At 36.5% G+C, this 18,082-nt stretch overlaps 1 protein-coding gene across 1 annotated transcript in view; it reads right to left on the bottom strand.

The window, feature by feature from the left end:
- Nucleotides 1-406: 406 nt before the first annotated feature.
- RBM26 (RNA binding motif protein 26) overlaps nucleotides 407-18,082 on the bottom strand; it is a gene marked incomplete at its 5' end in the record, with an annotated part of 41,805 nt that continues 24,129 nt past the window's right edge. Inside the window, 5 exons of the mRNA XM_029087199.1 lie at nucleotides 407-1,115; nucleotides 6,411-6,524; nucleotides 9,400-9,486; nucleotides 11,564-11,773; nucleotides 14,276-14,380. Coding sequence (XP_028943032.1) covers nucleotides 1,026-1,115; nucleotides 6,411-6,524; nucleotides 9,400-9,486; nucleotides 11,564-11,773; nucleotides 14,276-14,380 — 606 coding nt within the window. The remainder of the gene's footprint in view (nucleotides 1,116-6,410; nucleotides 6,525-9,399; nucleotides 9,487-11,563; nucleotides 11,774-14,275; nucleotides 14,381-18,082) is intronic.

Here is an 18,082-nt window from a genome sequence, read left to right as displayed (position 1 = left end):
CAAATTTTTCCAAATTACATCTCCTCTGCATATATTTCTGTGGGATCAACTTTCCTTCTACAGTTGCACAGAGCAGGGATACAGAATAAATCCCTTATTGTTGGAATATTATTCTATTTACTTTTTGACTTAAATCTGTTTAAAATTCAGAAGACATCCAAAAGCTTTTATGTAGAGTGCACCTGTGTGTTAACATAAACGAAACATTGTTATGTTGAGATTTTTCTTATATTCAACACTATTTTAGTGTAAGTCATAGTGATTAGAGCTCCTTTTGTGAATATGGGGGTGGGGGTTGCCATTTGGAATGGTCTTTTTTCTTTTCTTTTTTTTTTTTCTTTTCTTTTTTTCATTCTGAAGGACCATTGCCTTAGCTTTTTTGGTTATTGCTTTTTTTTTTTCTTTTCTTTTCTTTTTTTTTTTTGAAGACCATTCCATTTCTTTATTTTTTAACATCTTAAAGTCATAAGGACTTATACGCAAAGCAGTCATACACTTTATCATTAAAACCCATAGGTAAAATACGTACACAAATCCAACAAAAGGCTAGTACATAGTAAAGCCTAAGCATACTACTATGCAATATTATGAATACATAACTTCAGAGACTTCTGTTTAGTACTGTTATCTATTCATTTCTGAAAACATTCACAAAGATTTTAAATGCAAATTTTCATTCCGTATCTGGAATAGAACAAAAATTATCTATGTTATAACAACTTTTGGTCATATGTGTTTGACCAATTCAGTAAATTACAAAGAACCCAAAGAATTCTGTAACTTTCTGTAGAACTATGTAATAAAAACATTGCATATGTTCCTAGTATGATGTCTTTAGCAATCATTTACTGAAATGTAACTCAAACATCAATCTCTCAAAACGTATAACCGACCAGCTGCTTTTTTAGTCTCTATCCGAATCCAACTTCATCACAAAACCCCTTTTAATACAAAAATGCAGAAGTACATTAGGTAATACTAATGCAACACAGGTGCAGTTCTAGCATTGTCATTGATCAGTCGAATCATCTTCTCCATGAACGAGATTCATTATCCTCCTCCTCTTCATCATCATCTTGAAGCAGCGAATCATCCACCAAAGACTCTTCCTGAAACTTCAGGAGAAAAACGTGATATTCTGTTATGTCAGAAAATGTTAAAGATAAAAATGCAAAATACAAATCTGATACTTGCGATTTAATAAAGAAAGAATCTATTTTTTAAAAGGTTAACAGTAATGTTTTCAAAAAAGTAAGTTGCAGGTATGTGTATTATATACATATACTAATAAATGGCAAATGAGACTCTGATTTTTTTCCTATTCAGTGGACTTCAAAATTACCAGGACATATGCCCCTCATACTTAAACAGCTCTTCTGATTCTTCAGCGTATCGTTCATGCTCAAGTTGCAACCTTCCCATGAAACTTATGATGCTATACTGAAAACTAATATTAGTTTTCGCACGTTGACAATAACTATGCCAAGAGCTTAATCCACCTGTGCCACAGTATCAAAAAGGTTGCATCAGAGACATTTTCATTCTGACAGCATAATCAAGCTTAAAAACAATATAAAGATTTAAAAGACCATGGCAGGGAGATAGGTATTTACAGAAATTTAGACAAAATATATTCAAGTATTCTCAATTGCTTTCAATAACAGCAGAATAACTCAACAGACTACACAAAACCTTGAACATTCCAGGTCTACAGGTACAGGTTTAGGAGAGGTAAAGTTGAAAAAAAGAAAGATAAACAGTTGTTTTAATTTTTGTCTACACATAGACACAGGTGTGTACAAATAAACTAATCCTTGTCTCAGATCTTTTTTGACGATCACATCTATCACAGCAATTTCTGCACTAACTAAAGAAAGGACTAAAACACACAGTTATGGTCTTCCTTGCTTATTCTTCTTATCCCAGTAATCATAGCTTTTTGCTACAGAATTTCCAAAGTCAACAGGAGAGATAAAGGTTGATTTGTGAAATTAGGGAGCCTTCTGGAAAAGATGGGAAGCTCTAGGCCAAACAAAGCCTAGAATTAAGTCTTTGCCTCTTTTCAGTAGGCTGTTCTACAAGAGGGAGAAACTATCATCTTCATTACTTTTGCCCATGGAAAGTGCATTTCAAAAAGCAGCTCTCTTGATACCTGACCTGTCTGTCAATGTATGATTGGGTACTCTGAGCCAGACTCAAACACACAATGCTTTTTGAGGACAGCCTCTTCACCTGGTGTCTAGATGTCGAGCAGGGTAAAATACAGTGCTGTCAAAAAGGAGGAGTCCTGGGCAGCTGTCCTGGTTTTTGCTAGGATAGAGTTAATTTTCTTCTTAGAAGCTAGAAAGTGGGGGGGATTCTCCTGGGAATCACTCAGGCTCACTTTTTGGGGTTCCTTGTCTCTCCCCTGGGATCGTTTATCAGCAGGTGATGAGCAACTGTACTCAGAGCGGGGGGAAGGACGGGGGTGCTGCGAGTGGCTGTGTCTTGGCTGTCAGCTTACCTTGGCTGTCAGCTAAGCTAAACTACCACAGCAGCGCACAACACACAACTCTAGGGTGCACAAGGCTGAGTGACAGCAGGGAAGATCAAAAAGCCCAGAACAACTTCCATCTAGGGCAACAACTATAGGGACTCTCTGGCCTGAAGAGTAACTGAAGGGAAGTATGCCAGGAGTCCATATATATTAAGTGTCTCAGAGAAAGCGAAGAGAGAATGACTGTTTTCTTTTCAATACATGAGCAGGAGAACAAAACTAAACATGCACATGGCACGTCCCATATAAAGATATTTCTTGGTAGACACAGTTGAACAGTAGCATTCCTTGTTGCAGGGCATTATAGATGCTGGAAAAACCACATGTACCAGTATACGTTAGGGGCTGACCTGCTGGAGAAGAGCAGGCCCTGAGGGTGCTGGTGGACAGCAGGCTGGCCATGAGCCAGCAGTGTGCCCCTGTGGCCAGGAAGGCCAACAGTATTCTGGAGTGCATTAAAAAGAGCATGGCCAGCAGGTCGAGGGAGGCTCTCCTCCCCCTCTACTCTGCCCTGGTGAGGCCACATCTGGAGTACTGTGTACAGTTCTGGGCTCCTCAGATCAAGAAAGACAGGGATCTTCTGGAGAGAGTCCAATGGAGGGCCACAAAGATGATGAGGGGTCTGGAGCATCTCCTGTACGAGGAGAGGCTGAGAGAGCTGGGACTCTTCAGCCTGGAGAAGAGAAGACTGAGAGGGGATCTTATCAATGTCTATAAATACCTGAAGTGCGGGGGCCAAAGGATGGGGCCGGGCTTTTTTCAGCAGTACCCAGTGACAGGACAAGGGGCAATGGGCAAAAACTGGAACACTCGAAGTTCCACACAAACCTAAGGAAAAACTCCTTCACTGTGAGGGTGTCGGAGCACTGGAACAGGCTGCCCAGAGAGGTTGTGGAGTCTCCATCTCTGGAGATGTTCAAAACCCATCTGGACACTTTCCTGTGCAACCTGTTGTAGGGAACCTACTTTGGCAGGGAGGTTGGACTAGATGATCTCCTGAGGTCTCTTCCAAACCATACTATTCTGTGATTCTACCGAGCTTCCAAAGAAACCATACATATTAATAAAATAAACACTTATCAAGAGCTTTCAACCACAAAGACATCACACCTCTAACTCAACAGGTCCCCAAACTGCAAACCACTGTTATCTCTTTACGTCTTACATGTCTTCCTAGGCATCTGTTGTTGACTCAGTAGTCTCAACTCTTTTGTTATGCACCCAGATGTAGAATGTAAAGCCTTTAGGAATATAAGGTGCTTTCATAATGAAGTGGCTACTCACCAGGGAACTTCTATAGAATCCAAGTACCAAAGACCTACCTCATATTTTCATAAACAGCATAGAAACCTTGTTTCATTATTAAAAGAATGTCATTCTACTGACTGATCTAGCGTTTTTGTTTGGGGGTTTTTTTTAATTAAAAAAATCAGGGTACTTAGTTGGATTTAGACTTGAGTGAAACCATCTCTCTTTAGCACATTATTCTTTAGTTGAACTACAATGGTAGTTTAGCCACGGAAAAAGTGAAGGAAACCTTTTTCCTGGGTTTAAAATAGCAGCTATAAAATAAAGTTAAATAAGTTAAAATTAAGTTAAATAAGTAGCATGATGAATTATAGGCATGCAGAAACTCAAGACATTTTACATGTATAAAGAATGTACGACTGCAATTCAGGCCACTGATTATAAGAACCTACCCCACCCCCAATCTAATCCTGCATAATTACCACATTTTAAACAATAAAAACATGTCAAATTTTTTTCATACAATTACTTGAACTTCAGCACATGAACTTGATGTTCTTTAACTCATCCATCCAGGACCCGGGGATCATAACATTATACTTCAAATACTAACTTAACCAAATGGTAGAAGCAATACAAAGCTCACAGAAGGAAAGACTGACATTTAAATGCAAAATTTCCCAAGGATTACTGAATAGAAATCCCTCAGGTAAATAAATTTGGTGAAGGTTAGGGGGACTCATTCAGTTGTAGAAAATTAAAATAAAATCCGATCTCATTATATAAAGAAGGCAGGAGAGCTACATGTATTTGGCTTGTTTTGAAAATGGGAAAAAGTCAGAGGTAAGCATATCAATCATGTTAAATAAAAAAAAAATAAAATCCATAAACATTGGGCCAAGTAAGAATCCAGCATCATTGGTAAAAAAAAAAAAATAGGTAATCTTGTTGCTTCCCCTTTTTACTTAAATTTTGAAAATCTGTAAAGTTTTAAATGAATTCATCATTTATGAATTACAGACAACAGTCTCATACAGTCTTTTCTCTCCGAGTTTTCTTTCTGTACCTTATGATTCCTCTTAAGGAGAACAACCATCACCTAAAACAGATGTACCCCACTATCACTAACACTTCTCAGCTGACAAGATGTCATCAAGCATCCAGGCCTGAGGTCTTTGTAAATCTGCCCTCTCCTTTTGCCCGGGCAGCCAGCGCATGTAGCTTGTTACTATCTTAATTTCCTTTACCCCTGCTGCTTATACTCTAGAGGTTCCCTCCTACAGTCAGTATCTTCAGGTGGGGATAAAAGATGAATCTCACTGTAGCTCACCTAGCAATGAATCTGTACTTTCCTTCCTTTACTCTGTTGAAATGTTTGCATATCCCTGCATACCCTTCCTTCCTTATGTAAAATGGAGAAGTCTCAGTGAAGTAGTTACTCAATAACACCTCTCAATAAGGTTGACTCCTTGAAGCAACAAACACTGCTGTTGATCTTCACAGGTAACACAACCCTGGAGGAGAAGTGACAAAATACCTGAGATGCTCTCACAATTCCCCAATGTAGCCTCTTGTTCACTCACAGCTCATTACTATCTGACAATGCTCGAGGTTTGCATACACAACAAAATATTTAGTAAGTCAGAATGCACAAATGTCTAATATGAATACACAGTGGTGGAGGGAGTCTACCTGTCTTTGACTGACATGATAAAAAGAACTTAGCTTTCTTGGAGAAGACAGCAAACAGACAAAGTTGCTTTCTTCAGAAGAAAACCCAAAAAGTGAATACTACAAAATGTAAAAAGAATAACCAAATTTGGTTAAATCAAAAGAATCTTGTGAAGCTGCTTCAATGGCAGGTATGCCAAAATACCATAGGAAAAAGATATATACAAAATACTATCACCGAGTAAGTCATGGTGTACATCTACTTCAACTATTCTAAGGCAATTATGTATATACAGTTAACTGACAGCAAATGAATTAGAAAAAAAGATTGCTTGACTTCTTCCCCAAGTGGCATTTATTTTTCAAAATTCACAAACCAGTATTTTGAGTGTAGTGAATTAAATGCTTCACAAAACTTTGCCCCACTATTCCTGCATTAACCAATTAAGGTTATTTGGACAAGGCTTTAATATCTTTCATGCACCGTGATTAAGACTAACACTCATCAGGGGTACTTCAGATGTCTGAATGAAGTTAGTAAATGCTCTAAATTATTCCTTCACTTGTATCCTCCAAGCCATCTCTCCCTATAAAGGAAAATTAGATTCTGAAATTGGATCCTCTAAGAAATTAGTGCCTAAAGTAGATGTGGTACAAAACCCCATGTTTTGGACAAAAACCTTAATCTCTCTCATGCAAGTTCAAACGCACTCCCTTCCATTTTCTAGATATATCCTCTAGACTCTGTTGTTGTTTAAGAAATGAAGGAAAAGTAAAGTATCTGGACTTTCAACAGTCTAGAAACAATACATTTATAGATAAATCTGCTTTCTGATACCAAAACGTGAATTAGATTCAAAAACAGAAGTACGAATCCACAGGTAATTTTCTTCTGAAAAAGCTGCATTATTTCATCTTAAAAAAGAAAAATGAAAAAAAGAAAAAGCAAGCTTACTTCTTCTTCATCAGGTTCAGCTTCTTCTGTTTCAGCAGCTGACATACTAGCAACAGGCTTGTTCCATGCCAACTTCAACTCTTGCCCTTTAAAACGAGATCCATGAATTGCAGCCTGGAAACAAGTTTAAACATTTTAGTTACACATTTCTTTGTCAGGAGAAAAATTAACTTCAGTAACGCTTAGATGCCAGAAATAAACCAACAGTCTGCATTTTCAAAAGAAAATCCAAGTCGTTCTATGTTCATACTGAATTACTTAAAACAAAATTACTTCATTCACTGCACATGGAATTAACACATCCTTTCAGGAAAATGATCAAAATATATTCAGAAGAAAATAAACTTTGAAAAATCATAAATCATTTGCTGATGTGGGTAACATACTGAACCAACACTTTCCTGGTTTTTAATATTATCCTGATGGGTTCTTCACCTTTCGAAGACAAGACACAAAACTGTTAATGCATAACTTACTGGAAGAAGTAAAATAGCCCACAGATACAAATTATTTAATATATTAAAAAAAAAAACAAAAAACAAACAACTTAAAAAAGCCGCTTTGTGATTACAACTTAATCTACTGGGCAAAAAAAAGTTCCACTTCCTGCAAAGCCATTGTAATTGAAATGTAAAAATTTTTAACTTATGGGATATTCATGCCTTTCTAAGTACCAGCGGCATTAAGTGGCTGCTTTGGAAATAGTATGTTCAAATTAAAGTAACATGAATGAGCATAAATCAGCGTTAGCAACATTCCGAAATAACCGTCATGGTCACAAAAGATTTATGGTACAATCTGAAAGCACAGCATAATGTGAAATGTAGAAACAATTACATGTTCAGTGACATCTGAACATGAATTGTGTGATATTAAAGTCCCCAGGTATAAATTTTAAATCTGTACATATAAATTTATGATAAATTTAAAAGATTCTATGCTTATTAAAATGCAGCTCAGGAGCTTTTTGTCCATGGTCTCATCACAATGTCACACAACTAGAATTCTTGAAAGTACTTACATGTGACATTTATGTCCAGAAACAACTTGTAATCTTTGGAAGAAATTACTACTACATAAAAATGCAACATTTTACAACAGGGAATCCTCCTCTTCCTTCCAGGCTAGAACATATATAGTCATAAAGCCTAAGCCTATTTTAATTTAAGAAGATAAAATATTAGCTACATTTACTTCACAATTGGCCTCAACAGAGGTTTTTAATGATTACCTTTTACAACTTCTCCAATTGCCAGTCTTAAAAGTCTACTTTAGTAGTAAACACAGAAATTCCAGTGGAAATATATTTAATATATAAGAATAACTTAAGGAAAATGCAAATTTTACTATATTTGATCAAACACACTTTTCATATTTTTTTTATTTAAAAGTAAAGGTGCAATTAGATACAAAGGTAATTTGACAATTAAAAGTTTTAGTGCTAACTAGAATGTCAACATCTCACAGGTTAATAATGAATTCTGACCCAGCTAAAATATCCCCACTTTCCAGAGCATTTTCTGAACTTCACCTTGAATACAGCTTGAAAACTCTACCTATTCTATTTGAGAACAATTGAGGAAAAACACACTGCTTTTCAAAGGCAGTGAAATGCATCACAAAAAAAAGACAGAAAAAAAAAGATAAGTACATAATGTTGGTGTCAATCTTTCTACCAAACGTATCTCCCCCTCCCTTCTCCCCCTGTGCACATCTTTCTTTGTATTCTGCATTACCTTCTTTTTCAAGTGCTTCCTATCTCTACACAACCGATCATATTTGGTTCCAAAATACTATCATTCCCTGCTTTTTGGGTACCGAAATTTAGCTAAGGCTGAAGATGCCAATTTTTAGGCAAAACAGGTTTTAACAGTAAAAACTGTATTTTGCTGGTAAACAAGTATCTGTAGTAAGATACAGTCAAGATCCTTGTTATGAATCATACTCCAACTGGGAGAAGTAAAGGCTTCATTTGGACTGTCACTAAAAACAATTATTGTTCTAGGTGTCCTATTTTTATTTTCAGGGAAGAACTTGCTCCTCTCAACACTTAGAATATTTCTTATGTAAACTACAATGCCGAAGAATATGAAGTTGCAAAATGAAGCACCCAATGTCAGGAAGCACCAAAACTAAAAATTCCAACCCTAATTCAGTCCACTTGTGAGCATACTAATTATGACAGCTTTTACCTGTGAGCAGGTATTTATTTCTTATTCTCCACAGAACTTTTGTTCACTGTTGATTCCTTCAATACAGCTGTACAGTACTGTTTTTCCTATCAGTCAGTATATACTAAGTAGCATTAATTACACTTCCTTTTTTACAGAATAATTACAATTTCCGTACAGTTAGTGCTCATCATTGCGATATCTAAAAGTTTCACAGACAAAATTTCTATGCCTTCATAAAACATCTTTGGCATATGCATCAAATTGTTTCTCAAAATATGTAACCATAATGATACTGTAAGTGTTCAAAACTACTGTCCCCATTGGCTTAATCTGCATTGTAAATATCAGTATTTCTGTCAATCAGGTCACTGAGGTCTCAATACAAAGCATACAAAAAGACAAAGAGTCTGGCCAGGTATGAAAATTGTGTTCAACTAAACTCTGCAAGATAAACTCTGTCCAAATATATAAACTTTGTGCAAAAAACAAATATAAAATGAAAGCATATCGTACAAATCCATTCTTTCTGGAGTCCCTACTATTTTCAGGGTAATCCTTCCCAATAGTGATGCAAGGAGTTTAAAGAAACAGTATCGTTTACAGAACAACTACGTTCGTTATTTTGTGCAAGTTCACAAACTGTCTACATCATGGACCGAATAAGTCCACAAGAAGTTTAATCTAGAATTCAACTTCAGTGTCACACTTCTTTTAAAATGTTTTTAAATCATTAGCTGTATATCAAATATAGAAGTACAATGTAACTAGAAAGTAGTTGAATGCTGCAGAGTATTTTCAACAGAGACTATACTCACAGCTTCGGCTTCTGCTCTTGTCTTAAAGGTAATCACGGCATGGAGAGAAGAGTCGTCGATCTGGCAATCTTCAATTTCACCATATTGCTTTTAATAAAGAGAAAAAAAAAGCTTAGTGAAACGTGCAGAGTTGTGATATCATATCACAGAAACAGAAATATAGCTCAGTGCATTTCTATGGAATTTGGAGCAAGTTTAAAACAGCAAAAGCACAACCTGCAAAATGAAATAAATAACACTTCTTCTCAGTGTTATGCTACTAACACTGTGAATAGAATTGTATTTGTTGACAACACTTTTTTTTAATATTTTTGCTTGTTAAAGATAGTAAGTTTGATGCTCCCTGCAATGAAACCAAAGTATAAGAAAATGCTAAATTGTGAGCAAATTTATGACCATAAACCGACACGACAAAGCAAGCTTTTAACAGTGGCAGATTCTCTGTCTTCATTTTTATATTCTTTGCAGTCAGCAACAGAAGTATATAATGAAATTATAAATACGAGAAGTGACCACCAGAATTTACTTTAGCAATATTCATAAGGCAGAGTAAATCACAATATAATGCTATAGATTAAAATTAAGCTTTTTATACTCATCATTGAAACTGGACTCAGAAACATCCTGTGGTTGACCAAGTGGATTGTACTGCTTCATTTTAAAGTTATGTTCTCAGCTTTACTCCAAAAATTTGTAAAGTCACTGCTCAAATATGTTTAGTCCATCATACACCTCCACAGAAAGTACTTCTGTTTCCCTTAAATACACACACACATTTATATATGTGTGTATACATGTTCGGTCTGCCATTCATCTCTACAGAAAGTAATTTTGTTCCCTTATGGGTATGATGGTTCCTTGTTGTTCCCCTATACAGGTATGATGAGGTGTATTTAAGGGGAACAAAATGTATTTGTACATTTATGTATTTATATATAGAGAGAGAGAAAGAGCACGCTCCTGGAAACATGACACCTTAAAAAACTCAGTACAACAGTGGCTTTTTTGTTGTTGTGGGTTTTTTGTTGTTCAGGTGGAGTTTTTTGGTTTTGGGCTTGCTTGCGGGTTTTGTTGTTGTTGTTGTTTTGTGGGATTATTTTGTTTTGGTTTTGGGGGGTTTTGGTTGGTTGTTTTTTTTTTATTATTATTATTATTTTAATGAGGAGAGACAGGTCCTTGCTGGCTCCTGTTCTTCTGAAAAGCAGCTTGCTTGCATGACTACCAGACAGGAAAGATTAAGTACACTGACTGGAGTAGAATCCACTGGACTTACTGGCTCTTGGACTTCTACTTTCAGAGAGGACCACTGTAATTAAATATTGTCGGGGAGGACGGGACAGTGGATGGGAAGGACAACACGGGGGGTGCACATATGAAGATTCACACAATTTATGCCACTAGATACTGTTAGTATTCATTCCACAAAATAAGCGAATTTCCTTTTATTCTAACCTTTTTAAAATGGAGAATAAAGGTTTTTATACATTTATGTTGATTTCTCACTTTATTATATTTGCAAATAAAAAACTGCTAAAAATTATGTACATCAATTTACTATTTTTTAGACTAAAAACAGGGAAAAAATGTGGAAAAAGCTCTGACTTCTTAAGCTTACAGAGATGAATAGACAGAAACTTTTGGCTGTCCTGTGAAGATCTGCATATAGCTGCACAATTCTCATCTTGATTCTTAAATGCAGAAAGTTAGGCAAAAGTACTGAAAACTTTCATTAAGCACTTGTTAAGATACTTCAGTAAAAATAACAGACTTCAGGTACTGAAAGTCTGGCACTGCATCTTTGTTCTTACCATCCCTTCAGTTTTTTATCTTTCTATACCTGAACATTTGTAACAATTTTACATATATCCTGAATAAATAAATATTGTAAATTCATTATTTTATGTTTCCAATTTCCTTTCTTTTTAAGGAAAAATGCAAACCTTGCAAATGCTATGCAGCTGTAGTTATAACTAGCTGAATCAATGGTGTAATTTCTCTCTGCTTCACCTTTTTCTGATGCATTCTCTTTTTCCATGAACGGGTATATAATGTTGAAAAGATTCATTCCTAAATAATATTTCCAGATTAATTGAACCAAGAGAAAACAAGCCATTTAACAGAAGAATGTAATCCAAAGAAGAGAAGAAGTGAAATTGCCACATACCGCAAAATGAGGAAGAAGATCTTCTCTATCACTTTCTGTAAATGCAGAGATTTCTAATGCCCTAGGTCGATGATCCACAACTGCATGCACAGGAACTCCTCTGCCTCTACCCCGGCCTCGTATTCCTCTACCTCTGCTACGTGATGCACCCCGACCTCTTGCATGAACCCCTCTACCACGAACTGAAGAAAGAATCCCTCGTTTGGCAGCCTAAGATGTTTATACATAACATATCGATGTATTAAAACTCAGAATCTAAATATTTAGAAAAAGTTAACAAACACATATTCTGATGTTTCCTAAAAACACATCCCCAAACAAGCCTCAGAAAGAGCAGCTTACAGGTCTTAAAATAACAAAAGGTGAACATGTTAATAATATTCAAAAGCTAATACTGTTAATTATTAGCAGATCAAAATTAGGAAGGAAATAGGAAAAAAAAGAACCAGATGTTAAAAAGAGGTATCAAAAGAACCCTTATCTGTGAAGGTAATTCCTCGTAAGAGAAAAGAACTGCAGTACAACATCTGAAATTTCATTAACAAATTTTCTTGATATGGTGACCAACTACCTAGTTTGTCTCTTTATCTTTGTCTCTTAATCTTGTCTCTGCAAGTCCAGCCGGGACTTTTATTCTGACCAGAATTAATAAAGCATAATAGCTTTTGGCGACAGAATTGTCAGGTAGAAAACAGAGGCTCTAACGAGCACCTCCAAGGACAAAGTATTTGCTACAAATCTGGCTCTGTGTATTCACTAATTTCCATTCCCACAATAGCTGTGTATCCCTTCTAAAGAACTGGCATGCACTCCCCAGGAAAAATCAAAAGGCTGATGACAGCCGCTTAAAAAGTAATTTGTAAAAGTTATTTTAAGTTTCAAAAAAAGCACTTTCAAGAGGGGAAAAAAAACAAAATAAAACACCTTTTCAAACCCAAATAGATCTGATGTAGGAATCAAATATTAAACAAAATCACCGTATCGATGGTTTTACCATATCCTACAGAGTTTACAATTCAAGCACTGATAGTATTACTTTAACACATGCCAGCGATATCACCCATGAGGAGATCAATCTGTTTGGTAGGGTTTTATTCATTAAATTATTCAGATAATTTTACAACACTATATAGTTCACTTTTAGTTTTTTTTAAAGAGAATCCTGCATGGTTTTTTGTGGTTTGTTTGTCTACTTTGGTTTAGGTTTTTCAATGGTTAAATGAATAATCCAGAAAGTTAAAGCTTATGTTGATTCAACAATCAAGCTGTATACTGTTTAGGTTTTCTCACAGTAAAATCAAGGCCACCTGTAGCAGAACAGCAGGTTATAAGCCACAGAAGCAACACATGAATATTGCGAGAGTTAAAGTCACAGGGACAACGTGTGAATAAAAGTTTTTCCAAAATATTTGTAAAAAACACCTAAGAAAAACTCTCTTTTGTAAAGTATACAAGGGATACATTTCATGCTGTGCCTTGAAACATACTGGTGTGCTCTACTTTTTTTCATCTACTTTATCACTATTTGCTGAAGGCCTTGGAATATTCATTTTACTAGCAAAAAATATTCTCCTCAAACAGCTACAATTTTTTTTTTTCCAACTTAAAATACAAACTCAATGAGAGACAGAGTACTACTACCACACTCTACTACACTGTAACTTTATCTTCAACAAGCACCTACTTTTCTACTGCTATTTTACAGATCATGCCATTTACATATTTTCCAAAATGTACAATTTATAAATCAGCTTTCAGTACACCTGTGAAATATTATTCTCCATCAGAATATATATCGTTAACATAAGCTTTTATGTCATCTCTATTCAACTGGCGTGGCTTATTAACAAACCTATTTTCGTAATTACCAAAGCTGCATAACAACTTAGTTTTAAAGTAAGCTTTTAATGCAACTTGGCCGTAGGTGTGTGCACTGTGTCCATATGTCGTTATACATAAAACATGAACAAAGTCCGTTAAGACAAGAGATATTTAAGCAACAACAGCAGCCTGCTTAACAGTAAAGAGGTAAGATTATAAAGCAATTAAGTAAATATTACACAATCATATAGGCAAGACAGTGCAATATAACACAGAATAACACCACAGCAGTCAGAATTTCTCAAAATAAAACACAGATATGAAGAACCTTGCGCAGCCTTCTGAATTTTTTAAAAGCAAGTACTTTTAGAAAAAGCATGTTTCTATACATTTAACACTTCCTAAAAGATTGTATTTGCTTTTGATAAGTCTTCCTTTTCTTGAAACCAATGCTGTAATAACATTACTTATGGCATTTCATCCTTTTTGCTTAATCTCATTAAGAGAATGCTAATACTTAACAATAAAAGATTAAATAGTATTTTTTAACTCTTTTGTATCAAACAACACCATCCACAGGCAACAATTTAAAAACTCTCCATGCTCTCAAGGAAATACCATTACCACAAAACTATAAAACAGTGTGTAATCTAAATAGTTACAGAATGTAAATAGATGAGCAATCAAAATTAAAGACAACACTATTTCTCTATGTCAGTGGAATTCAGAAATTGATTTTTTTTAAAGATTATTGCCAATTGTCTCCATCCACATGAAACTTAATATTGCACCCTGGAAAAAAATAGTTTACGATGTAATACACAAGCTAATGAACATATATGAAAATATTTGCTTAGAAGTTAATTGCTACAAAATAAGAGACAAACATACTTCCAGCTGTAGCTCTGTATATTTTCGTCTTAATTCAGTAACTTCCTCCCCAGCTTGCATCTTCTTGTATAAATCCAGTTCAGTATCTAGCAACTCTTTCTGCATCTAAGAAATTGTTATGGTAAATTATTAGTTCCACAGTTCACATTCTCTACTGAGGAAACAATTTTCGGATAAAACCCCAAAATCTATCACTACACTCCTACCAGCACAGGCTATTTCAAAAATACACAGCAACTTAAGGATTGGCCAGCGTCAGCCTCCAGGTAAGGTGCAAGTCTGCCACAGCACCTCTACCTGAAAAACAAGTTCCTAGAAAATCTGAGGAAAGGGAAAACTAGAAGCTGTAGTGAAATTTTAAACTTAACCAAGTTGTGGCTTATTAATTCAGATTATAGCTGTAATTTTGCAGGTATACTGCTTACTACGCTAGGTTTCCATCTTCAAAAACAAATCGAGCACAAGGGTGGGAGCCTTCTTGGCATGATAAAACTTCAACGTGTAGCAATACGTTTTTGAGCTTGGTGATGTCAAACCTTTTAGATTACCATACAAAGCCAAAGCCAACAGAATTTTTTCTAAACTAGAGATACAAAAAATAGAAAAAGCAAAATTATATGGTAGTGATGATGAGATAAAGAGCGAATCTACCCAAAAAAAAAAAAAATGCAGTACAATTATGAATGAATACAAAATCTATAATCAGTAATGAGAAAAAGCACCTAAGTTTATCACAGTTCCATAATGCAAAAAGCACAAATATTAGTTCTGTTCAGACCACAGTAGAAAAAACCCACAGTAATATGACCTCTTCTAACAAAAGGTCGGTCTCTGAGGCACCTGGCCCTGCCTTCCAGCACACAGTACCTTAAAATAATTATTAGAAAGTTAAAAAAACAGCTATGAAACTGAAAGGTGTCTGTGAACCCATACTGAGAAATGCTCATTGCAGCCACTGAGGTGCAGGTGCTGGTACAGGTGCAGGAAAGGGCTTTATGTGGCCGTGAAAATTTTACTGGAAGTTCTGTTCGAAATTGGAAGCAGCCAAATGTTCCAGTGACATCACAAATGAAGGATAAAATTAGAGATGATTGCAAAACAGTTTTACATTTACACCCATTAATTCAAAACCACGGCATGTAATGTATTCAAAGGCTGGTTGTCAAGAGATGAAGGTTTTGCAGTTGTGATAGTTGGAAACCAAGTATTACCACTGAATGATAAAGAAGGGGGGTTTTTGTTTCTTTGTTTTTTTCCTGGAAGCTTTAAAAGAAAAAAAGCTGGATTATTCAACTGGCAACTTCAACCTGAACCCCTTTCAGCCCCATTTTCTGATTATCTACAGTAACCACAGAAAAAAAACAAACACTATTATCTCCTGTACAATGATTTTCAAAGTTTTTAAAACTGGAAACAGCGTTTCCCTCAAATCCCACCGCGTTGCAACACATCAATGACATGGTAAAACAACCACTTCTCAAGTTTAATAGCGACCAGCAGTTAGAACTCACAAAGCAGGCCAGTGACATGGCTGGTGTAAAGAAAGTCTCCAGACTTTTGAAGTTTATTTCTAGACGCACCAAGAAGCAGCAAAGGTTTCTACACTCAAAATACTTACAAAAAGAGTATTTTGTAATCTGCATGAACTGGACCAAGACAAAAATAGGTAAAGATAATGGCACTGCCACACAGGTCCCATCCACCTAATGCTTCAAGTTTGCAGGGTCTTCTGAGCTGCTCAGGTTTTAAACACTAAGAAAATGCAAGAAAACCTAGAGCAAAGTCTTTCAGAAAACTGTCAAAGTTGTAAATCTTACCTGAAGGCCCTATTAACTCCTCACTGTCACAAAGGTCAGATGGGACTGACTGTGCATTATCTGTGAGCATTGTTTTATTAACATTTGAAAGAGAGAAGACAATCTCCCTGAGAGGAAAGCTATCAATAACAGTAACTTTTCTACATTTTGGATATTTTGTCCATTATGAAATGGATTTGCTTGAAATGTTTCTTCACTTTCCATATTACAAAGGAAATGGAAAACCAGATAAAAAACATCATTAAAACTGTAATTCAAATTAGCCTATTTCCTCACTTTACTAAGTAAAACCAACAATCACACAAGGAAGTGGTGGGCCAGGTTGCCAAGCAAAGGGTGATGTGGGCAGAAGAGATCTCAAGATGAACAAAACTAGGTTGAAGGGGAACCATTCAAGCATACACGTACCAATCCACATAAATGAGAGAAGGCCTACAGAACAGTAGGAAGGGAAGATCTTCACGGGGGAAGATCTCATTTCTCTTCTGGGAAATCCATGCCTCTCTGAAGAGCCTATACACTAATATACATAGCATGCAAAACCAAGAGGAGGAATTAGATGTCTGTGCACAGTTACAGGACTACAATCTCACTGAGACTACAGAAACTTTGTAGGAAAATTGATAGGACAAGAGGAAAGGCCTCAAGTTGTGCCAAGGGCAGTTTAGATTGGGTATTAGGAAGAATTTCTTTACTGAAAGGGTTCTCAGGCATTGGAAGGGGTTGCCCAGGGCAGTGGTGGACTCCCCATCCCTGGAGGTATTTAAGAGTGGTCTAGACATAGTGCTTAGGGACATGGTTTAGTCTGGGACTTGTCAGTGTGAGGTTAATGATTGGACTTGATGATCTTAAAGGTCTTTTCCAATCGAGGCAATCCTGTGAAAACTCACATGACCGGAATGCTGCAGTGGATGGATACGGTCTCTTGTGGAAAGACAAGCCAGGATGGCGAGGAGCAGGAGTTCCTTATGTGACAGCGTAGTATGAATGCACAGAGCTCTGCCTGGGTATGGATAATGAGCCAGCCAGAAATTTAGGAGTCAGGATTAAGATGCAGACCAACGCAAGTGACACTGCAGTTGGTACGTACTACACACTGCCTGATCAGGTAAAGTAAGTGGATGAGGCCTTCTTTAGAAAATTGGAAGAAGTTTTAGTTTGAAGACCCTGGGCTTGGATATCTGCTGGAAAGGCAGGGTGATATTCAAGAATCACATCTTTCAAGTTCCAGAGCATGCAGGAAATAAAGCAAAGGTGGCAGGAAGCCTGCCTGGATGAACAAGGAGCTCCTAACAAAACTTAAACCCAAAACCAAGGTGTACAAGAGATGGAAGCATGGTCAGATCACATAAGGAATATGGAGAAATTGTCTGAGCATGCGGGCACTGGTCTGAAAAGCCAAAGAAGGTCTGGAGTTTAATCCAGCAAGGGGAGCATGGAACAAGAAGAAAGGCTGCTACAGGCCTATCAGCAGCAAAAGGAACACTATGCTGTGAAAAATGTGGGCCAACTGCTGAGCATGAAAGAGGACCTGGCAACAAAGGACACAGAAACAGTCAAGGAACTATACTCTCCATACCTCCTACTCCTTAGTCTTTACTGGAAAGGCTTGCCTTCAGCAATCCCAGATCCCGAGACCAGTGGAAAAGCCCAAAGCAAGGAAGACTTACCTTTGTTGGAAGATAATCAAGTTAGGAAACATTGAAACAAACTGGACATACACAAATACCTGCAACCCAGTAGGATGCAACTATAAGTACTGAGGGAGCACAATTGCAAAGCCAATCTCAATTACCTTGAAAGGTCAGGGCTTTTGGGGGAGGTTCCTTGGGGCTGAGAAAAAGCAAAAGTCACTCTGATCATCAAGAAGGGCAAGGAGATCTGAGGAACTCCATTCTGGTCAGCCTCAGCACAATTCCTGGGATGACGAGGGACCAAATAATCTTGGAAACAATTTCCAAGCATATCAAGAACAAGACGGTGACTGGGG

Source organism: Antrostomus carolinensis, unplaced genomic scaffold (assembly GCF_000700745.2).
Source record: "Antrostomus carolinensis isolate BGI_N321 unplaced genomic scaffold, ASM70074v2 scaffold20691, whole genome shotgun sequence".
In the NCBI taxonomy this organism is placed as follows: Eukaryota; Metazoa; Chordata; class Aves; order Caprimulgiformes; family Caprimulgidae; genus Antrostomus; species Antrostomus carolinensis.
The sequence above is the reverse complement of the archived record's forward strand: the minus strand, read 5'-3'. Positions and strand labels throughout refer to the sequence as shown.